At 43.7% G+C, this 23,863-nt stretch overlaps 2 protein-coding genes across 4 annotated transcripts; one reads left to right on the plus strand and one right to left on the minus strand.

Moving 5' to 3' along the window:
* The first annotated feature begins 1,373 nt into the window (after nucleotides 1-1,373).
* LOC133545634 (uncharacterized) lies at nucleotides 1,374-9,412 on the plus strand. 2 transcript variants are annotated; one of them, XM_061891405.1, is made up of 5 exons: nucleotides 1,374-1,986; nucleotides 6,559-6,723; nucleotides 6,802-6,980; nucleotides 8,591-8,753; nucleotides 8,816-9,412. In XM_061891405.1, the coding sequence occupies exons 1-5, from the start codon at nucleotides 1,615-1,617 to the stop codon at nucleotides 9,101-9,103; spliced, it is 1,167 nt and encodes a 388-aa protein (XP_061747389.1). In that variant the 5' UTR covers nucleotides 1,374-1,614; the 3' UTR covers nucleotides 9,104-9,412. The 2 variants fall into 2 exon arrangements, with proteins under 2 accessions (XP_061747389.1, XP_061747381.1); XM_061891397.1 differs by having other exon boundaries at nucleotides 1,375-1,986; nucleotides 8,513-8,753.
* A 34-nt stretch (nucleotides 9,413-9,446) lies between these two features.
* pdhb (pyruvate dehydrogenase E1 subunit beta) lies at nucleotides 9,447-23,448 on the minus strand. 2 transcript variants are annotated; one of them, XM_061891422.1, is made up of 12 exons: nucleotides 23,350-23,448; nucleotides 23,203-23,262; nucleotides 20,954-21,061; nucleotides 19,052-19,114; nucleotides 18,952-18,987; nucleotides 18,687-18,877; nucleotides 18,521-18,615; nucleotides 18,352-18,462; nucleotides 18,191-18,282; nucleotides 17,968-18,109; nucleotides 9,841-10,037; nucleotides 9,447-9,777 (listed from the first exon to the last, which is right to left on the minus strand). In XM_061891422.1, the coding sequence occupies exons 1-11, from the start codon at nucleotides 23,386-23,388 to the stop codon at nucleotides 9,889-9,891; spliced, it is 1,086 nt and encodes a 361-aa protein (XP_061747406.1). In that variant the 5' UTR covers nucleotides 23,389-23,448; the 3' UTR covers nucleotides 9,447-9,777; nucleotides 9,841-9,888. The 2 variants fall into 2 exon arrangements, with proteins under 2 accessions (XP_061747406.1, XP_061747399.1); XM_061891415.1 differs by having other exon boundaries at nucleotides 9,447-10,037.
* Between the last annotated feature and the right edge of the window lie 415 nt (nucleotides 23,449-23,863).

Below are 23,863 nucleotides of genomic sequence, written 5' to 3' on the forward strand. Positions count from 1 at the left end.
TAACGGTTAGATCCACTATCGACTGGACTCTCACAATATTATGTTAGATCCACTATGGACTGGACTCTCACTATTATGTTAGATCCACTATGGACTGGACTCTCACACTATTATGTTAGATCCACTATGGACTGGACTCTCACTATTATGTTAGATCCACTATGGACTGGACTCTCACTATTATGTTAGATCCACTATGGACTGGTCTCTCACTATTATGTTAGATCCACTATGGACTGGACTCTTTCTATTATGTTGGATCCACTATGGACTGGACTCTCACACTATTATTTTAGATCCACTATGGACTGGACTGTCACTATTATGTTAGATCCACTATAGACTGAACTCTCACTATTATGTTAGGTCCACTATGGACTGGACTCTCACACTATTATGTTGGATCCACTATGGACTGGACTCTCACTATTATGTTAGATCCACTATGGACTGGACTCTCACCATTATGTTAGATCCACTATGGACTGGACTCTCACTATTATGTTAGATCCACTATGGACTGGACTCCCACTATTACGTTAGATCCACTACGGACTGGACTCTCACTATTATGTTAGATCCTCTATGGACTGGAATCTCACTATTATGTTAGATCCACTATGGACTGGTCTCTCACACTATTATGTTAGATCCACTATGGACTGGACTCTCACACTATTATGTTAGATCCACTATGGACTGGACTCTCACTATTATGTTAGATCCACTATGGACTGGACTCTCACACTATTATGTTGGATCCACTATGGACTGGACTCTCCCTATTATATTAGATCCACTATGGACTGGACTCTCACTATTATGTTAGATCCACTATGGACTGGACTCTCACTATTATGTTAGATCCACTATGGACTGGACTCTCACTATTATGCTAGATCCACTATGGACTGGACTCTCACTATTATGTTAGATCCACTATGGACTGGACACTCACTATTAGGTTGGATCCACTATGGCCTGGACTCTCACTATTATGTTGGATCCACTATGGACTGGACTCTCACTATTATGTTAGATCCACTATGGACTGGACTCTCACTATTATGTTAGATCCACTATGGACTGGACTCTCACTATTATGTTAGATCCACTTGACGTCCATTGTTCCAGTCACCTAGGGAGGAGGGGGGTGACGGGGTCCCACATCTGCGGTCCTCTCCAAGGTTTCTCATTGTCATCCCATTGGGTTGTATCTTGTGCAGCCCTTTGAGACACTCATTATTTAGGACCATGTAAGTAAACATTGATTGCTTGAAGAAAAAGAAGAGGAAGTAGTACTAACTCAATCCACGTGGTGGCAGTAAAACCAATGCTGACTCCCAGAAAACCGGAAGTCGTTTTGTTTGCCTTAACCCACTTCCTGCTGGGCACAGTAAAACTATTTTCAAAACGGCCTGAAGTGATCCACACTTCCTGCGTCATCACAGCCTGCTCACTTCGCTCAGCAGCCGACTTCAAGACGTGCTTTGGCGGCGGTGATGCTGCTTCTTCGCGGAAGGCTCCACTCGTCGGCCGCCCTGCAGCAGAGATGTCAGGCGGTGTAGTTGTGCGTGTGTGACGGTTGTCAGTCCCCGGGACGCCGGGCTCTCCATGGCCAGCCAGGCAGCCTCTCCTCCGGCCGAGGCCAACGAGCACGACTATGCCGACACCGCCGCCGGGGAGGAGTCGGCCCAGGCGGGCGTGCAGCGCGGACGCCGGCGGGCGAGGCTCCAGGAGGACAAGAGCTGCCGCTGCTGCTGCTGCTGCGGCGGACACTTCGAGCGCCAGGGCCGCGGCTTCAACAGGAGGGCCGTGTTCACCTTCACCACCCCGGACGCCGCCCGCTGGGTCTTCCCGGACGCGGCCGCCGTCACCAAGAAGTCTTTTGTGTGCGAAACCTGCGCTCAGGTCATCAGGACCAAGTGTTGGCGCAAGAACAACGGCAAGCGTGTTGTGTGGCTCAAACCTGCTTCCGCCAAACAGGTGAAGTAAACACCTTTGTCACTGTTGGAAGCACTATACCAATGGCGCGCTAGTTGCAAAATGCGCAACCATCCATCCATTTTCTCCCGCTTATTCCCTTTTGGGGTCGCTGAAGCCTATCTCAGCTACAATCGGGCGGAAGGCAGTGTACACTCTGGACAAGTCGCCCCCTCATCACAGGGCCAACACAGAGACAACATTCTCACACTAGGGACCATTTAGTGCATGTCTTTGGAGGTGGGAGGGGCCTATCCCCAGGTGCGTGTCTTTGGAGGCGGGAAGGGCCTATCTCCAGGTGCGTGTCTTTGGAGGCGGGAGGGGCCTATTCCCTGGTGCGTGTCTTTGGAGGTGGGAGGGGCCTATCCCCAGGTGCGTGTCTTTGGAGGTGAGAGGGGCCTATCCCCAGGTGTGTGTCTTTGGAGGATGGAGGGGCCTATTCCCCGGTGCATGTCTTTGGAAGTGGGAGGGGCCTTTCCCAAGGTGCATGTCTTTGGAGGTGGGAGGGGCCTATGCCCAGGTGCATGTCTTTGGAGGTAGGAGGGGCCTATCCCCAGGTGCATATCTTTGGAGGTGGGAGGGGCCTATCCCCAGGTGCGTGTCTTTGGAAGTGTGAGGGGCCTATCCCAGGGGCATGTCTTTGGAGGTGGGAGGGGCCTATCCTCAGGTGCGTGTCTTTGGAGGTGGGAGGGGCCTATCCTCAGGTGCGTTTCTTTGGAGGTGGGAGGGGCCTATCCTCAGGTGCGTTTCTTTGGAGGTGGGAGGGGCCTATCCCCAGGTGCGTGTCTTTGGAGGTGGGAGGGGCCTATCCTCAGGTGCGTGTCTTTGGAGGTGGGAGGGGCCTATCCTCAGGTGCGTGTCTTTGGAGGTGGGAGGGGCCTATCCTCAGGTGCGTTTCTTTGGAGGTGGGAGGGGCCTATCCCCAGGTGCGTGTCTTTGGAGGTGGGAGGGGCCTACCCCCAGGTGCGTGTCTTTGGAGGTGGGAGGAAGCCGGAGTACCCGCATTTTGCAAATTTAATGTCAAATCAAATCAAATGTTTATTGTATTCATCACTATACAGCAAGGGTCGAGAACCTTTTTGGCTGAGAGAGCCAAGAAGCCACATCTTTTAAAATGTATTTCCCTAAGAGCCATATAGTATTTTTTTAACACTGAACACAACTAAACGCGAACATTTTTAAGACAGACCAACATTTCTAGAGTAGGATAGGTCTTTTATTCTTTGTAATAACATTGTTATTCTGAAACTAACTGTGGAGGGGGCGTGGCCTGCGGGCCTGCAGCGTAGCGGGGTGTTGCCAGGACTGGCCTCGAATTCAGCAACAGGTGCGTAGATGGCTCACCTGGGCCTTGTTATCTAATCACCCGTCGCTCTGTTTATAAGCAGCAGCCCGGAGGAGAGACGGGGTTGGGGCTGGAGCCAGAGTGCGAGCGAGAACGGAAGAGAAAAATACAATTGCTGAAAAGCAACTGAGAGACTTATTGAAAAATAAAAATAAATACTAAAACCCTGAAACAGGCTCTTATGTCGGTGCTTGGTGGTCTGAAGAACCCCCAGGAGGTCAAGCCCTAAACTAACCAATAATAAATACATCACTTATAATACCCTTAATGCAACTTCTTGAACAACTGCGGTTGAAAAAGGGATGGATGGACGTTATTTTTAACACTTTGATTACAAGAGGAATTATTCATTACTTATTGTGTTAAGCGATGTCAGCTCAGATTTATCTGAGAGCCAGATGCAGTCATCAAAAGAGCCACATCTGGCTCCCGAGCCATAGGTTCCCTACCCCTGCTATACAGTGTACATCCACGACAGAACTACTGACTAAACTACTACCACAACTTGGTTTACTATTTATAAAATATAATAATGTAGGGTTACCTGGAACTTGAAATAGGCCACCTGGCCTGAATCCACACTTGGTAGTAGTTCTGTCGTGGATGTACACTGTATAGTGATGAATCCAATAAACATTTGATTTGATTTGACATTAAATTTGCAAAATGCACGCCATTGGTATTGTGCTTACATCACTCACTTGTTCCACCGTTCTACTGCTCCTGTCAGATCGCACTGTGAGGCTAAAGTGTGCCATTTAAAGGCCTACTGAAATGAGATGTTCTTATTTAAACGGGGATAGCAGGTCCATTCTATGTGTCATACTTGATCATTTCCCGATATTGCCATATTTTTGCTGAAAGGATTTAGTAGAGAACATCCACGATAAAGTTTGCTGCTTTTGGTCGCTAATAAAAAAGCCTTGCCTGTACCGGAAGTAGCAGATGATGTGCGCGTGACGTCACGGGTTGTGGAGCTATTATTATTATTAAAATCATGGCCACCAGCAGCTAGAGCGATTCTTACTGAGAAAGCGACGATTTCCCCATTAATATGAGCGAGGATGAAAGATTTGTGGATGAGGAAAGTGAGAGTGAAGTACTAGGGAAAAAAAAAAAAGACAGGGCAGTGAAGTGAATTATATTTATATAGCACTTTTTCTCTAGTGACTCAAAGCGCTTTACATAGTGAAACCCAATATCTAATTTTTACATTTAACCAGTGTGGGTGGCACTGGGAGCAGGTGGGTAAAGTGTCTTGCCCAACGGCAGTGACTAGGATGACGGAAGCGGGAATCGAACCTGCAACCCTCAGTTGCTGGCACGGCCGCTCTACCAACCGAGCTATGCCAGTGGGAGCGATTCAGATATTAGACACATTTACTAGGATAATTCTGGAAAATCCCTTATCTGCTTATTGTGTTACTAGTGTTTTAGTGAGATTATATAGTCCAGGGGTCGGCAACCCGCGGCTCCGGAGCCACATGCGGCTCTTTGACCGCTCTGATGTGGCTCAGCCGCATACTTGCCAACCGCCCGGAGAAGTCAGGTAGATTTCCAAAATTCAGTGTCTCTATCAAAAATCTCCCGGGTAAACGTTTTTCAACTTTCACCCAGACATCAACTATGAGGGCGTGCCGTGATGACAATGCCTTGAACACTCTTTCTACATGTCATCGCGCCAGGATTTTTGCCATGCTATCGGCCGGTCACATTTTGGATGCGACCTCTATCTTAACGCAAACGCTACTGCAAGGCATACTTGCTAAACAGCCATACAGGTCACATTGAGGGTTGTGATACAAACAACTTTAACATTCTTACTTATATGCACCACACTGGGAACCCACACCAAACAAGAATGACAAACACATTTCGGGAGAACAGCCTCACTATAACACAACATAAACACGACAGAACAAATACCCAGAATCCAATGTATCCCTGACTCTTCCGGTCTCCAATTTACACCCCCAACCCGGCCCACTTCAACCGACGCAAGGAGGGATGGGGTGGCGAGGGTGTTGGGTTGGGGGTAGCTGGGTGTATATTGTAGCCCGGAAGAGTCAGGGATACATGGGATTCTGGGTATTCGTACTGTCATGTTTATGTTGTGTTATAGTGAGGATGTTCTCCTGAAATGTGTTTAAAAGGTTGCCGACCCCTGATATAGTCGTACCTGAAAGTCGGAGGGGTGTGGCCACGGGTGTGGTGACTGCCAGTGTCTCTAAGGGAAGCCACGTTTCTCGATGAGGCGAGGCGAAGGCAGCCGGTCGGGCCGGGCTGAGCTTTTTTTTATACATCCTCGACGGTGGAAGCATCCCACGTTCGGGGGTAGCCGGTTGGAGGAGGCAAGAGAGTCGCAGCTGCCTCTTTGACAGGTGCACGTGGAACGACGCAAGCTCCGCTCATGTCTACGGTAAGAGCCGCCTTATTACCACAATTTTCTCACCGAAACCTGCCGGTTTACATGTGGTGGAGAACCATGTTCGCTTGACCGCTTTGTTCCATGGTAAAGCTTCACCTTCGGGAATGTAAACAAAGAAACACCAGCTGTGTTTGTGTTGCTACAGCCGGCCGCAATACACCGCTTCCCACCTACATCTTTCTTCTTTGACGTCTCCATTATTAATTGAACAGATTGCAAAAGATTCAGCAACACAGATGTCCAGAATACTGTGTAATTATGCGATTAAAGCAGACGACTTATAGCCGTGATCGGTGCAGAAAGAAAATGTCCGCTACAACCCGTGACGTCATCATTCCGCGACGTTTTCAACAGTATACCTCGCGGTAAATTTGAAATTGCAATTTAATAACTAAACCGGCCGTATTGGCATGTGTTGCAATGTTAATATTTCATCATTGATATAGTTATAAGAGATCCATCTGGATTCATCAACTTAATTCTAAAATCTTTAACATCAATATTTATGGAACATGTCCACAAAAAATCTAGTTGTCAACACTAAATATTGTATTGTTTTATTTTTTTTTTCACAGTTTATGAACTTACATTCATATTGTGTTGAAGTATTATTCAAACAATATATATATAAAGGATTTTTGAGTTGTTGCTATTTTTAGAATATTTTTCTTAAATCTCATGTACCCCTTGGCATATCTTCAAGTCCCCCCATTTGAGAACCACTGAGTAGGTCGCACTTTGAGTGGCCTTGTGTACAAACGATGCTCTGTAATGAAACTCTCCTGACAATGTGTGCATACAGGCGAGTGTTCAACACAAGAAAAGAGGCTTCAGGATGGGCAAGAAGAGCAAAGCCGCACTGCTGGTGAGCAAGTCTTGCTACAAGTCTGCCTTCAGGACCCTGTGGTCCGCCAAGGGCGCCAGGAAGCCCATGATGGACTTCTTGAGCAGAGAGCTGCGAGAGGAGGTGAGGTGGAAGAGACCTACTCACCCTTGTGGAGGTCCTCATCAAGTGTCCTCTTGTCTCTTCTCCCGCACACTGAAGATGAAGGTGCTGTCACGGCATGCAGACAGTCCCTTCCACCAAAAGGTGTCCAGCAAGAAGCTGCTGTCCTTCTTCCCGTGGGGGCGCTGCCTGAGCTGGGCCCAGGAACACGCTCCGCTCATCACCACCTGCCTGAGCTCCATGTTCCCCACCGTCAACGCCCTCGTCAAGAGCAGCCAGTAAGTGCTTCTGTCAGCAAACATGCAACACCATAGACCAGGCCTGGGCAATTATTTTCACCCGGGGGCCACATTTGGAGAAAAAAGTGTCTGAGGACCCGTTTATCTGATTTTTAGGAACACGAATACAAAACCTCACAATAATGGCTGATTGAAAGCTAAGCACGTTATGACAGACCACCTTAAAACACGGAATGGAATTTTACTTTTTTTTACTGGATGAGACACTGAGAATGTACATGAAAATAAATAATGTGGGTTTTACAATATTAATTATAAATTAAAGCTGCAAGCAGCGATGGACGGCTGGTGTTTCCTGCCTTTACCCATTCAACATATCTTTACCTGCACATTACCTACCTTCCCTGCATCCTGGGGTCACACTGGTGCTTCCTGCTTTTAAGCAGCCATCTTGAGACGGCAGCAGCATCAGGGCAGCAGCCTTTGAAGGCTCGTAAAATCAAATCCAGAGCATTTATTAAAACTCTTTTCGCAACTTTTAATCAGAAGGGTTTACTCTCTCTCCTGTGCGAGTTTGAAGCCGACACAACAAACGCGCTCAGAGGAGATAATGTTAGAAAAAGGTGACGGGTTTTTACAAAACTAAGTGTAATTCAGACCTACATAGAGGTTTTTGTTTCATGTCCCCACGACATTCCTAACGGAAGCTACAAGCAGTTTTGTCTGTGTTTTCTTCCTAGGAGCAGTTTTGTCTGTGTTTTATTCCTAGGGGGCACTGGAGAGCAATTTTGCGTTTTGGGGTTTTTTTTTTTTATTAAATCGCAATTTTCGCCAGTCCTGATGTGTGTGTCCAGTTTGGTGAGTTTTGAAGCATTTTAAGGGGGTCAAATTACAGCTCAAGGACGCAAAAATGACATTTTTTGTAGGAAACTTTTGTTTTGAAGGGGTTTTTGCCAACCTCCTGTTGATTTTTGCTGAAGGAAGTCATTTTATGAAATCTAGGTCTAAGTCAGACCTACATAGAGGTTTTCGTCTCACGTCTCTATGAAATTCCTAACGAAAGTTTCAAGCAGTTTTATCTGTTTTTTTCCTAGGGGCGCTAGAGCGCAATTTTGAGTTTAGGGGTTTGGTTTTTTGATCAAATCGCAATTTTCGCCAGTCCTGATGTGTGTCAAATTTGGTGAGTTTTAAAGCATGTTAAGGGGGTCAAATTACGGCTCAAAGAGGCGGCGGAATAATAATATAACCTCAGAAATTCAATAGGGTCCTCTGTCCCAAAGGGACATCGGTCCCTAACAGGAGCTCCACAACCCGTGACGTCACGTGCACATCGACTGCTACTTCCGGTACAGGCAAGTCTATTTCATTAGTGACCAAAATTTGTGAACTTTATCGTCGATATTCTCTATTAAATAATTTCAGCAAAAATATGGCAATATCGCAAAATGATGAAGTATGACACATAGAATGGACCTGCTATCCCCGTTTAAATAAGAACATCTCATTTCAGTAGGCCTTTAAGTGAAAAAGCTTTGCCTAAAAGGAAGAACCTTGTTTGACGTGCGTGGCAGCCAGCTGTCGCAGGAGGAGGCGCAGATGCAGGTGGTGCGACGCAGCGTGCTGACGCTGGCAGTCCCGCTCTTCACCAGGAACATCTGGAAGAACAACTTCCTGCAGGCGGCGCTGGGGGCCAAGCTCCGCCTCCAGGGCTGCTCCGGCGCCGCCCTCGACACCCTCAACAGCCTGGGACTTTGCCAAAACAAGGACACAGTCAGGTTACGGCTTCACCGGCTGCACGGCGGCGGCAAGGCGGTGAGTAGACGCCACAAACACACGGCGCCCTCGCGCCAAAGTCACATTTGCTCTCCTCACAGAACGGCGGACAGAGGCTGAGCGAAGATCAGATGGCTGACATCGAGGAAGATGACGTCGAGGACGAAGAGGAAGACGAGGAGGATGAAGAGCAGGATGCCGTGCGAGAGGAAGAAGAGATGGAAAAGAGGAGAAGGAAGAAGAGGAAGAGAGAGAAGCAGGAGGAAGAGGAGGAGCTGGAGGACAATGATGAAGGCTCTGAGCAGAGGAAGAGAAGAGTGGTGGTGGTACGACTCGGTTTGCTCAAGGGACACTCGGAGGTCGGGCGGTCTGACCTATCGGCTCCCTGATGGAAGCAGGACAGAGGCCCCGCCCTCATCTGTCAAGTCATTAAACAACCTGAGCTCATCTAACCTGAGGACACAACAGAGGTCACATGTTTGTTTGCGGCGTTTAAATGACTCCTGTTGCAGGTTAAAGCTCCACAAAGACTTCAAAGTACTGTAGTTTCAGTTGCTCATGGGTGGGAACATTTTTGAAATGTATTTTATATACGTCTCGTTTCTTAAGGACAAATCTGTTCTCGCCTTTTGAGTTCAAACTGAAGCCAACCTTGTAAATATCACCAATAAAACAGGCTTGATCGCTCTGGCTGCTGATGCTGTCCAAGTATTCCACTTCAGACAACATGGCTGACAGGAAGTGTTTTATTTGCGTAACAGTCATTTACAGCAGCACGATGAAGCTACAACAAATACTCCTGCTCATCTTCATCACCTCCAGCTATGAGTCAGTGACAGGAGGCGCTTTAAAAATAATAAATAGGTCAATGGTTGAAAGAAAAAAAGGCTAAAATGTGAGTGTTGACTGGCATGGTGATCCAATTGAATTAGGAGGAAAATGATTATTTTGAAGAGGAGGAAGTTTACTTGGTCAGCAGTGGAGGAGACGACTCAAGCAGAGCATCTGAGCAGCTCTGAGGTCAGACGTCGCTCCGTCAAGCGACCGGTAAGGAAAGCTCGGACTGTATTTACAAAGTGTTTTTTAATGTTTCATCACTTTTCAACACCTGTGTGACCACACGTACTGTCAAGACCAGCTGGGCGTTGTGTCCGGAGCTGCTCTTTCGGCGTGGTCAGGCGAGGTTCAGGGTCTTTTTGACGGAGAAGATGACGTCTTTGATCTGCGGCACGCTGTTGTCCTCGAGGATTTTGGCGTACGGCATGGGAATGTCCACACCTGTCACCCTTGTGGCCGGGGAATCCAAGTAGTTAAAAGCTGGACCTGCAAAAATAAATGATGCACCAACAATGAAAGTCCAGCTTTGTACAAAATACTGGTGTTACTCTGAATTAAAAGAGGTTATTTTTTAATGGACATGAAACTGCTGGTAATATGAGCCAAGGCGCACACACACAGAACACTTGGAAACAGTGTAGAGACAGAAGAGGGAGATTGGACCTATTTTGGCTTTGGAACTAACGATAAAGGTGAAACTAAACACTGATGCACCGCTGCAAGCATTGCTTTAAAACAGGGGTCGGGAACCTTTTTGGCTGATAGAGCTATGAAAGCCAAATATTTCAAAATGTATTTCCGTGAGAGCCATATATGTTTTTAACACTGAATACAACTAAATGTATGCATTTTTAAGTAAGACCAACATTTTTAGAGTATAATAAGTCTCTTATTCTTTTTAATATTGTTATTCTGAAGCTAACCAATAATAAATAAATTGTCATGTCTGTTGATCATGTTTTTGTTTTGCCATGTGTTTTTTTTCCACTCCCTTGTCTGGTTTCCTTGGTCACTCATTTTGTCCACCTGTCTCTGGTGGACAAAATGCCCGCTCACCTGCTTCCCGAGCACTAATCAGAGGCAGTATTTAAGCTCGTCTTTGCCAGTCAGTCGCCCTGTGCTGACTTGTTTCATGCCTTGCCATAGTTTCGTGCTTCATGCCAGGCCAAGTAAGTTTTGTTTGATTTACGTTCTTAGTCTGTTTATGCGTTAGCTTTGTTTTTTAGCCCAAGTTGTGCCTCTGCTGTGAGCGATTTTTGTTTGTATATTTTTTTAGTTAAAATTAAATCATGTTTTTACCTAAATGCCATGTCCCGAGTAGTCCGTCTGCCTTCCAAACACCCCCCCATTGTGACATCAAATACTTCTTACCATTAATGCGACTTCTTGAACAGGTGCGATAGAAAATGGATGGATGGATTTAAATGCGTGAGAATTTTTTTGTATTTTGCACGTTATTTTTAGCACTGTGATTACCAGCAAAATGATTCATAATTATCGCGTTAAGCAATGTCAGCTAAGATTTATCTGAGAGCCAGATGCAGTCATCAAAAGAGCCACATCTGGCTCTAGAGCCATAGGTTCCCTACCCCTGCTTTAAAAAATAGCTAGCAAGAAGCCAACGTCCTTCCACAGTAATTTATCCTCTCCTCCATTCTAACAAATAAAGTTTCTTACAAGCATCATCCCTGCAGGACAAAGAATAGCTAAACAGGCTTCACTGCACACCTCAGGAAGATACATTAGCAAATGGCTAACAGCAAACTAGCGCTCCTGAATGTAAGCAAATGTTTAGACCAGGGGTGCCCATTACGTCGATCGCGAGCTACCAGTCGACCGCGGGGGGTGTGTCAGTCGATCTCCAGCCAGGCTTTTAAAAAAAATAGACCTAAAAATGAGTGATCATCAATCTTCACCAAGACGTCACTTAAATGACATTCACGGTACCGGAGGGTCTTGTGAGATGACGCTGGCTGCTGCAAGATCATTATTATGAAAATATGACCGAGAGGAAGGCGAGAAACACTTTTTATTTCAACGGACTCTCGCGCCGTACCTTCCGTCAAAACTCTAAAGGCCGACTGCACATTTCCTATCTTCACAATAAAAGCCCTGCTTCATGCTGCCTGCGCTAACTAAATACAGAGTCTCGGAAAACTGGCGTGCACAAGCGATCCCTCAGAAAGCTGGCGTGCACATCACATGTGCACGCCAGCTTTCCGAGACTCTTATTTTGTTAGCGCAGGCAGCATGAAGCAGGGCTTTTATTGTGAAGATAGGAAATGTGCAGTCGGGCTTTAGAGTTTTGACGGAAGGGACGGCGCGAAAGTCTGTTGAAATAAAAAGTGTTTCTCGCCTTCCTCTCTGTCATTTTTTCATAATAATGAACTGGCAGCAGCCAGCGTCATCTCACAAGACCCTCGGGTGCCGTGAATGTCAATCAAGCAAGCTACGGAATTTGCCGCCAATGTTTTTCTTGTAAAGTGTATGGAAGCTGGATGAATTAGATGCCAAAAACAACCACTTTCATGTGGTATTGTACAGAAAGGACAACTTTTTTTCTCCTCCATTTGAAAATGTGGGCGTTATCATTACTGTCTGATTCCAATCAATGCAAGTCATCAGAATCAGGTAATACACCAACTTATATTCTTGTCTTCGTGAAAGAAAGACATCCATATGTGTTACACATGCTTGTATTATCATTAAACACATTTAACCTGTTTACAAAAATGTCTCTTTCATAAATAAATAAATATAAATGATATATATAAATGAGGTAGATCCCCTCGAGTTGGTCAATTGAAAAGTAGCTCGCCTGCAGAAAAAGTGTGGGCACCCCTGGTTTAGACACTAACGATACCAAGTACAAGAGCTGTATAGTCGATACCACAGCACTTTGTGTTTGCCACTTGCCTGTGCATGAAAAGTGCAATATAAATAAAGTTTGGTTTGATACAATATTTACATCAAAAGTCTTTTTTTTATTGTTCATAAAGTCAGGAAATACGTCTCTGGACACAGGAGAGCCTTAATTATGACCAATGTATGATTCTGTAACTATTTAGTATTGGATCCATACCCACATATAATATAAAGTATCAAAGAAGAGAAGAATAAGAGATTCCCGTATTTTCCGCACTATAAGGCGCACTTTCAACGAATGGCCTATTTTAAAACTGTTCATATATAAGGCGCACCGCATTATAAGGCGCATAATATAGATGCTACAGTAGAGGCTGGAGTTACGTTATGCATCCCTTAGATCAGGGGTGTCAAACTCAAATACAAAGTGGGCCAAAATTTTAAACGGAACAAAGCCGCGGGCCAAGGTTGAACAAATTAACCTTTTAATAGGGACCTAAACAAGTTTTGCATTAAATATTGAACAAGCAAGGCTTATATAACTTTAGTGACATGCAAAATCCAGTTTCAAATAATAATAAAAAAAAATATCAATGGCATATTAAATAAAATTTAAATAAAAATGTAATGCCTTTTTTTCTATTTGCAATCTTCTGAGGTAAGTATCAATTTTTTTCAACAGGCTAATAATAAATTTGAAAATAAAATAACAATAATGAATGAACCAAACATTCAAGCCTTGAAGCAGCAAGAGAAAATGCATGAATAAAACGTTAATTATTGGTCAGTTTGCTGGAAGTTTCCCGGAAGAGTTAGTGCTGCAAGGGGTTCTGGGTCTTTGTTCTGTTGTGTTACGGTGCGGATGTTCACCTGAAATGTGTTTGTCATTCTTGTTTGGTGTGGGTTCACAGTGTGGCGCATATTTGTAACAGTGCTAAAGTTGTTTATACGGCCACACTCAGTGTGACCTGTATGGCTGTTGACCAAGTATGCTTGCATTCACTTGTGTGTGTGTGTGTGTGTAAAAGCCACAAATATTATGTGACACGCTGTTAGTATGGAGGAAAAGCGGACGTTACGACAGGTTGTAGAGAACGCTAAAGGCAGTGCCTTTAATGCACGCTCCTAATATAGTTGTCCAGGTGGAAATTGGTAGAAATTCGGGAGAATGGTTGCCCCGGGAGATTTTCGGGGGGGGGGGGGCACTGAACTTCGGGAGTGTACCGGGAAAATTAGGAGGGTGTGGCAAGTATGAGTATTAGCGGTGAATGCGGTGTTACAGCGGCACCAACGCTGCATAACACCGGCGGGCTAGCTCTTATGCTAAATTGATATTGTCTCAAGGGCCAAATTAAATTACACGGCGGGCCAAAGTTTGACACCCATGCTTTAGATCAGGGATGCCCACACTTTTTCTGCAGGTGAGCTACTTTTCAATTGACCAACTCGAGGGGATCTACTTCATTTATATACATCATTTATATTTATTTATTTATGAAAGAGACATTTTTGTAAACAAGTTAAATGTGTTTAATGATAATACAAGCATGTGTAACACATATAGATGTCTTTCTTTCACAAAGACAAGAATATAAGTTGGTGTATTACCTGATTCTGATGACTTGCATTGATTGGAATCAGACAGTAATGATGATAACGCCCACATTTTCAAATGGAGGAGAAAAAAAGTTGTCCTTTCTGTACAATACCACATGAAAGTGGTTGGTTTTTGGCATCTAATTCATCCAGCTTCCATACACTTTACAAGAAAAACATTGGCGGCAAATTCCGTAGCTTGCTTGATTGACATTCACGGCACCCGAGGGTCTTGTGAGATGACGCTGGCTGCTGCCAGTTCATTATTATGAAAAAATGACAGAGAGGAAGGCGAGAAACACTTTTTATTTCAAGTGATGTGCACGCCAGCTTTCTGAGGGATCGCTTGTGCTCGCCAGTTTTCCGAGACTCTGTATTTAGTTAGCGCAGGCAGCATGAAGCAGGGCTTTTATTGTGAAGATAGGAAATGTGCAGTCGGCCTTTAGAGTTTTGACGGAAGGTACGGCGCGAGAGTCAGTTGAAATAAAAAGTGTTTCTCGCCTTCCTCTCGGTCATATTTTCATAATAATGATCTTGCAGCAGCCACAAGAACCTCCGGTACCGTGAATGTCATTTAAGTGACGTCTTGGTGAAGATTGATGATCACAAATTTTTAGGTCTATTTTTTTTAAAAGCCTGGCTCGAGATCGACTGACACACCCCCCGCGGTCGACTGGTAGCTCGCGATCGACGTAATGGGCACCCCTGCTCTAGCAGTTCAGTGACAATTCCTGTTTTCATGAAATCCATCCATCCATCCATTTTCTACCGCTTATTCCCTTTTGGGGTCGCGGTGGGCGCTGGCGCCTATCTCAGCTATAATCGGGCGGAAGGCGGAGTACACCCTGGACAAGTCGCCACCTCATCACAGGGCCAACACAGATAGACAGACCACACCAACATTCACACTCACATTCACACACTAGGGCCAATTTTAGTTTTGCCAATCAACCTATCCCCAGGTGCATGTCTTTGGAAATGGGAGGAAGCCGGAGTACCCGGAGGGAACCCACGCATTCACGGGGAGAACATGCAAACTCCACACAGAAAGATCCCGAGCCTGGATTTGAACCCAGGACTGCAGGACCTTGGTATTGTGAGGCAGACACACTAACCCCTCTGCCACTGTGAAGCCTTTTCCTGAAATCATGTCTCTCAATAGGAGCCAATTTGGGATCTTTACATAAACACACAAATGGAAATGAAAACGGCACACCTGGCACGGTCATATATCCCAGCATGCACCGCGTGCTTCTCCTACGGGGAAAAATGAAATCCGCGGCTGGTTACCATAATTGTGAGGCCTGTTGTGGCTCAATATTGCTCCATATATAAGGCGCCCCGGATTATAAAGCGCACTGTCAGCTTTTGAGAACATTTTAGGTTTTTAAGTGCGCCTTATTGTGTGGAAAACACGGTATTATATTTTAACTGAAGTGTAGATAAAACATGTTAAATAAAACAGGAAGTAAGCAGATATTCACAGTAAACAAACAAGTTGATAAATGATCCATTTTCTACTGCTTGTCCCTCATAATTTTGATAAAATAATAGCATGGGAAATGACTCAACATGTTACTGCCATCTCACGTAGGGATGCACCGATTAATCGGTAACCGAATATATTCGGCCGAATATGGCAAAAAAAGCCACATTCAGCCTTCGGTGGAATGAGTTAAAAACAAGGCCGAATAGTGGCGTGTGACGCAATTTTTTGTATAAGTGTATGAGGTTACAAGCACACACTTATTGAGATTTAGTGGGGCCTCTGTTTACATTATTAGCCTGTGGTGTAGGCTACCTGTATAAGTATGAGGTTACAAGCACACACTTAATTGAGATTTACTTGAGCCTTCTGTTTACATTATTAGCATATCTACTGTGGCTAAGCAGACTTTTGCCAAAAGGACAATAATTCATTTGTTGTGGGTTTATCCACTTTAATGCACTTCATTTTTTTTGGAATGCATGTTTTGTTTGAAGGCCTAATATAAATGAAAAACTGTGTTTTTTTTTTTGAAAAGCAAAGACTACTGGAATATTAAAAAATGTCAATATTCAATAAAAAATAACTTCATTCGAAAAACATGTCTAAATATTTATTCTAGGCAATTAATGCAATATTAAAAAAATTGTGAAAAACTGTATTCATTATTCGGTATTCGGCCAAGCGTTTAAATTTTATTCGGCTTCTGCCACAAATTTTAATTTCGGTGCATCCCTAATCTCACGGCATTCGATCGATTGCAGTTGGACTGTTGCAATGGCCATTTGTTTACAACTGAATGTAATGCTTACGTGGGGGATTCTGACTATTTTGGACTGATACTGGTCCACCCACAGCGATCTTTCTGCCACACAATACCTCGATGCTCACGAGGGGAATTTACACTTCAACGACTCTCTTTGGCTTTGACAGTAAGATTGTTGTTTTTCTCACTGCGATAGGGTCAAACCATCTTTGCCCAGGCAAACCCTACTGGTTTTTGGAGTGTAAATATTTGGGGTTTGGGCTCCAGCCACTAGACTAGATCTAACCAATTTTGAATCCGAGCACGAGCTAATGAAGCCTCCTCGGATCTAAGGCAAACCAAACATTCCATTCGTGAAGGATTGAATGAGATGACAATGAGCGGGATGATTGACAACATTCATAGACAATATGTTACTGCATATGTCAGCAGACTAATTAGGATCCCGTTTGCTTACTTATTGCTAAAAAATAAGTAGTCTAGTATGTTCATGACCTTATTTTAGAATAAATTATCTTTGATTGCTACAAGAAACATATCTTTAAAGGGGAACATTATCAGCAGACCTATGTAAGCGTCAATATATACCTTGATGTTGCAGAAAAAAGACCATCTATTTTTTAAACCGATTTCCGAACTCTAAATGGGTGAATTTTGGCGAATTAAACGCTTTCTGTTTATCACGCTGGAGGCGATGACGTCAGAATGTGACGTCGCCGAGGTAACACACCCACCATTTTCATTTTCAACACATTACAAACACCGGGTCTCAGCGCTGTTATCTTCCATTTTTTTTACTATTTTTTGGAACCTTGGAGACATCATGCCTCGACGGTGTGTTGTCGGAGGGTGTAACAACACTAACAGGGAGGGATTCAAGTTGCACCACTGGCCCGAAGATGCCAAAGTGTCTGCCGCCAGACCCCCATTGAATGTGCCGGAGTGTCTCCACATTTTACCGGCGATGCTAAGGCAGACATGGCACAGAGATGTATGGATAACCTGCAGATGCATTTGCAACTATATTACATTTCCTTCCACCCACATTTAATGCGAAAAAAACACTTACCAATCGACGGATTTAAGTTGCTCCAGTGTCAAAAGATGAGAAAGTCCTGATCGTTTGGTCCGCACATTTTACCGGCGATGCTAACGCAGCTATTCGGCCATGCTATGGCTATGAATAGCGTCAATAGCTATTCGCTCAGTAGCTTCAGTTTCTTCTTCAATGCTTTCATACTCCAACCATCTGTTTCAATACATGCGTAATCTGTTGAATCGCTTAAATCGCTGAAATCCGAGTTTGAATCCGAGCTAATGTCGCAATATCTTGCTGTGGTATTCCCATTGTTTGTTTACATTGGCAGCACTGTGTGACGTCACAGGGAAATGGCCAGTGTCTTCGCAGAGAGTGAAAATAAGGCACTTTAAAGCTTTATTTAGGGATATTCCGAGACCGGTAAAATTTTGAAAAAAACTTTAAAAAATACAACAAGCCACTGGGAACTGATTTTTATTGTTTTTAACCCTTTTGAAATTGTGATAATGTTCCCCTTTAACGTATCAAAATATTTTCTCTTTAAATAAGCCAAAAATAACCTTTTCTGTGGTTCTTTTTATGTGAAAAAGTATCGATGTTCATTTCGGCATGCATAGCAACATATTGGTAAGGGGGAGACAGTCCTAGTTGAGTGAGTTGCTACCTTCCATGATCCTGGCGCAGATCTCTGCTCCAACGCCAAACTGCGGCCATCCGCCTTCCACCGTCACCAGGTGGTTGGTCTTCATCACGCTGGTCTCGATGCTTTCCACATCCATGGGGCGGATGCTTCGCAGGTTGATCACCTTACACACACAGGACGTGGGTTGTTGAAAAAGGTAAAACGATGTGGACGGTCATCTACGAGCAGGATGCGTCTCTCGTACCTCGCACTCAACTCCTTCCTTGGCGAGGACGGCGGCGGCGTCCAGACAGTGGCCGACGTAGCGGGAGTGAGAGACCAAGGTGACGTGAGACCCTGAAGCGCAGAAGACATCGACTTTAAAAAAGGTCCTCCTCTGCCAAGCTTTGGACGTGGTCCTGTCACCTTGTCTCTCGATCTTGGCCTTGCCGATGGGAACGGTGAAGTCTTTGGACTGGGACTCGTCGGACATCTCAAAGGGAACGCCGTACAACAGCTCGTTCTCCAGGAAGACCACTGCGACAACAGTCAACGGTCACAACGGTCTTTGCGTCTGCTTTCGCTCCAGTCTCACCTGGGTTGTCGTCTCGGATCGCCGCCTTCAGGAGACCTTTGGCGTCTTCTGAACTCCAAGGGCTCACCACCTTCAAACCTGGACAGTGGGCGTACCTAATACGGGACGACCGCCATGATCAGTGACACAGCAATGGCGTGCGGCATTCCTCTGGAAGTGTACACACCAGGCAGCGAAGCACTGCGAGTGCTGAGCCGCCACGCCGGCAGACGACCCGTTGGGGCCCCTGAAGACGATGGGCACCGACTGCAGGCCGGCGGACATGTAGCACGTCTTGGCTGCGGAGTTGATGACCTGATCGATGGCTTGCATGGAGAAGTTGAAGGTCATGAACTCACAGATGGGCCTCAGGCCGGCCTAAGAGTAAATCATCACGGGCTGCTTACAGGGAGAAAAACTGGTCTGTGTACATGTGTGGTGGAGACCCTCACCATGGCCGCTCCCACCGCGATGCCAGTAAAGCCCATCTGTAACCGAGAAGCGTGGCATTAGCAACACTGAGACATGACCGCAACCTCTCACAAGTCTTGCCTCGGAAATTGGAGTGTCCATGATGCGCTTGTCTCCGTACTTCTTCCACAGACCTCGGCTCACCTGTGGGGCGCACAGATGGACAGCTGCTTTGTTAAATGTCCAAAACTTCAATTCAAGTCGTGAGAAAAGTCCTATGGAGGTAGTGTGGTCGGGACGTGTAGTGAGGGTCACACCAGGGGCCTCATGTAACAAGTTTGGGGAGGCAAAAAAACCTTGCGTTCAGCAAAGATGAGACTCATGTGAAAATGTGCCAACTTCATGGCTCACGTTTGTACATTTCTACAGGCTGTGGACACATTGGCGACACACAAAGGTGAGCTGGTCGTTCAGGCTTTACCATCATTTTACTTTGAGAAAGTATCAAAAATCGACGGCTGAGTAGCGCTTTTTAGCGGCAGCCGGCCACCATGGCTCCAACTCCCCCTCTCTGATTATATGCAACATGTTTATGTATGCTATGACAAATTTGTTTTTTTCCCGTGGCCTCAGTCTGGACCCCCAGTTTGACTGATATATTTTTACTCTTCCCACCCTTCCCCAATATCACCTGTTTCCAACCTTTTTTAAGGAGCGCCATCCAATGGCGGTCCTGTTCTTGTTTCCCTGTAATGTACGCCTGCTCTTAGTGGGACTGTGTTGAAAATGTAATTTCAGTTCTTATATGTCTTGTACATGTTAAGAATGGACAATAAACAGCACCTTGAACCTTGAAAATCGAGGCAAGGACACAAAATTCACTTATTTCCTAGTCATTTAATGCGTCATTTTCTGTTGATACAGTATAGCAGTGGGTCTCAAATGGGGGTACGCGAGATTTTTTTTTAAATATTCTAAAAATACCAACAATTGAAAAATCCTTTATAAATATATTTATTGAATAATACTTCAACAAAATATGAATGTAAGTTTATAAACTGTGAAAAGAAATGCAACAATGCAATATTATATATTTATATACATATTTATATAATATTTACATATTTATATATGTAACTAAAAGCTCCATTCACAGACAGAGTCCCATTGCTTTTATGAGCGGTCGAGCGAGTCAAAAGCTCCAAAAAATTAATAAATGAATTTAAAAAAAATTATTTTTAATATTTTTTTTATTTTTATTTTTTTGTTTTTATTTGTGGCGGCCGTAATTCTTTCGTGGCGGGCCGCCACAAATAAATGAATGTGTGGGAAACCCTGATATATATATATATATATATATACACACACACACATATATATATATACGAGCTTCTTAAAGAAGAAGTTACAGGTGTGTGAGAGCCAGAGATCTTCCTTGTTTGAAGTGACCAAATACTTATTTTCCACCATCATTTACAAATAAATTCTTTAAAATTCCTACAATGTGAATTCCTGGATTTTTTTTTCACATTCTGTCTCCCACAGTTGAAGTGTACCTATGATGAAAATTACAGACCTCTGTCATCATTTTAAGTGGGAGAACTTGCACAATCGGTGGCCGACTAAATACTTTTTTGTCCCACTGTGTATATATATATATATATGTATATACATATATACATATACAGAGCGCCAATAAACCTTAAAGGCACTGTCTTTGCGCGTTAGCACAATCACATAATAACTACAGCTTTTCACACACACACAAGTGAATGCCACGCATACTTGGTCAACAGCCATATAGGTCACACTGAAGGTGGTCGTATAAACAACTTTAACACTGTTAGAAATATGCGCCACACTGTGAACCCAAACCAAACAAGAATGACAGGCACATTTCGGGAGAACATCCACACCGTAACACAACAGAACAAATATCCAGGACCCCTTGCAGCACTAACTCTTCCCGGGAAGCTACAATACACCCCCCCGCCCCCAAACCCCAAAACATGTCTGACACAAATAACCATAACATCCACAGACCTTGTAGGCGCCATCGTACTGGGCCACCTCCTCACCCAACAGGAAGACTCGCTCGTCCCTCTCCAGCTCCTCGTCCATGGCTTGGTTCAAAGCATCGCGGACAGTCACCTGACAGAACAACAATGTGAAAGTTTGCAACTTTAAAGCGGATCAACATTATACACAGGATATTGTAGGACTGGTGCGGAAGAAAGGTGCAGGGCCGACCTTCAGGTTGTACAGGTACGACCATATAATCTAACTAAAACACTAACAACACAATAAGCAGATAAGGGGTTTTCCAGAATTATCCTAGTAAATGTGTCTAATAACATCTGAATCGCTCCCACTGCTCTCTAGTCTTTTTTTTTTCTAGTCCTTCACTCTCACTTTCCTCCTCCACAAATCTTTCATCCTCGCTCAAATTAATGGAGAAATCGTCGCTTTCTCAGTCCGAATCGCTCTCGCTGCTGGTGGCCATGATTGTAAACAATTTGAGAATGTGAGGAGCTCCACAACCCGTGACGTCCCGCGCACATCGTCTGCTACTTCCGGTACAGGCAAGGCTTTTTTATTAGCGACCAAAAGTTGCAAACTTTATCGTCGATGTTCTCTACTAAATCCGTTCAGCAAAAATATGGCAATATCGCGAAATGATGAAGTATGACACATAGAATGGACCTGCTATCCCCGTTTGAATAAGAACATCTAATTTCAGTAGGCCTTTAGTGTTGTACATGCGTACAAATGTTTTAAATGACATTTTTCTATAAGATCATATGTCTCCTCTTTTGTTCAGAAGAATTGTTGTAACTTTCATGCCGTGACTAGGATGGCAGAAGCGGGAATCTAACCTGGAACCCTGAAGTTGCTGGCTACCCCGCCCCGAATTCACGTATTTGCTGGCCAGCCAATAATACTGCGATCGTTCAGTTTAAGACATAAATATGACGTGAATATGACATAATTATGACGTGAATATGACATAATCATGACATAAATATGACGTGATTATGACATAAATATGAAGTGAATATGACATATTTATGACATAAATATGACGTGAATATGACATAATTATGACATAAATATGACGTGAATATGACATAATTACGACAAATATGACGTGAATATGACATAATTATGACATAAGTATGACGTGAATATGACATAATTATGACGTGAATATGACATAATTATGACATAAATATGACGTGAATATGACATAATTATGACATAAATAAGACGTGATTATGACATAATTATGACATAAGTATGACGTGAATATGACAAATATGACGTGAATGACATAAATATGACGTGAATATGACATATTTATGACGTGAATATGACATGATTATGACGTGAATATGACATAATTAAGACAAATATGACGTGAACATGACATAATTATGAGATAAATATGATGTGAATATGACACTACTATGACGTGAATATGACATAAATATGACGTGAATATGACATAAATGTGACGTGACTATGACATATTTATGACATAAATATGACATGAATATGACACTACTATGAAGTGAACATGACAAATATGACGTGAATATGACATAAATATGACGTGAATATGACATAATTATGACATAAATATGACGTGAATATTACATAAATATGACGTGAATATGACATAATTATGACAAATATGACGTGAATATGACATATTTATGACAAATATGACGTGAATATGACATATTTATGACAAATATGACATGAATATGACATTTATGACATAAATATGACGTGAATATGACATATTTATGACAAATATGACGTGAATATGACACTACTATGACGTGAATATGACATAAATATGACGTGAATATGACACTATGACGTGAATATGACATAAATATGACGTGAATATGACATAAATATGACGTGAATATGACATATTTATGACGTGAATATGACATAAATATGACGTGAATATGACATAAATATGACGTGAATATAACATAAATATGACGTGAATATTACATATTTATGACATAAATATCATAAATATGACGTGAATATAACATGAATAAGACGTGAATATGACATAATTATGACAAATGTGACGTGATTATGACGTGAATATGACATAAATATGACGTAAATATGACATAAATATGAGGTGAATATGACATATTTATGACATAAATATGAGGTGAATATGACATAATTATGACATAAATATGTCAGCAGCTGTTAGCATGGTTAGCCTCGGGGAAGCTAGCATGCTAAATGCTAACACTGACCTGGACGGCGGATGTTGCGCTCCTGTGAAAGGCCTGCCGCCGTAGGAGGGACACGGTATTCTGCGGGAAGTCACAGACACACAACCACGTCAGCTAGAAACTCTGCCAAAAGCCCAGCATTTCAACAATTGGACAAGGTTTCCTTACCCTTCCCGAGCGGAGAACGCACTTGACGGACAGCGCCATCTTCACCCCGTCCTGCTTGTGGCACAGAGGGCGTGGTCCTTCACGTGGTTATGAGACAGCGACCAATCAACGGCGCGGGTGAGCGCGTGGGCAGGGGGGGTGTCAAACTGTGATCCAATCACAGCAGCGTAGGGTTGGGCAGGGGGCGGGGTTATTTTACCGGGGAGCGAAGGACACTTTTCATGACCGGGGCCGCTGTGCGCATGCGCATTAGAATGCCGCGTGCAGGGAAAGTAGAAGGATTTGGCGGGGGTCAGAGTCATGACGTCACTGCGTGCCTTATAGATGCTCATACGATGTAGGTCAATATTTGCCAAGTTATTTCAACAAAACAACATCTTAGATATAGTATCTAGTAGGGCTGCACAAAAATAGATTATAGATTTAAACTAAAATCACGAATTTATATATATACACACACATATATATATATATATATATATATATATATATATATATATATATACACATGTAC

This window comes from Nerophis ophidion, linkage group LG02, assembly GCF_033978795.1.
Source record: "Nerophis ophidion isolate RoL-2023_Sa linkage group LG02, RoL_Noph_v1.0, whole genome shotgun sequence".
NCBI classification, from domain to species: Eukaryota; Metazoa; Chordata; class Actinopteri; order Syngnathiformes; family Syngnathidae; genus Nerophis; species Nerophis ophidion.

Excerpts from the sequence above, each read along its gene's own strand:
- LOC133545634 (XM_061891397.1), top strand. The coding sequence starts at position 1,615 with ATGGCCAGCCAGGCAGCCTCTCCTCCGGCCGAGGCCAACGAGCACGAC. Across the intron at positions 1,987-6,558 it reads AACCTGCTTCCGCCAAACAG|GCGAGTGTTCAACACAAGAA; the intron begins GTGAAGTAAACA and ends GTGTGCATACAG. Across the intron at positions 6,981-8,512 it reads GCCCTCGTCAAGAGCAGCCA|CCAGCTGTCGCAGGAGGAGG; the intron begins GTAAGTGCTTCT and ends CGTGCGTGGCAG.
- pdhb (XM_061891422.1), bottom strand. The coding sequence starts at position 23,388 with ATGGCGCTGTCCGTCAAGTGCGTTCTCCGCTCGGGAAGG. Across the intron at positions 23,263-23,349 it reads GCGTTCTCCGCTCGGGAAGG|AATACCGTGTCCCTCCTACG; the intron begins GTAAGGAAACCT and ends GACTTCCCGCAG. Across the intron at positions 18,616-18,686 it reads TCGCAGTGCTTCGCTGCCTG|GTACGCCCACTGTCCAGGTT; the intron begins GTGTGTACACTT and ends GTCCCGTATTAG.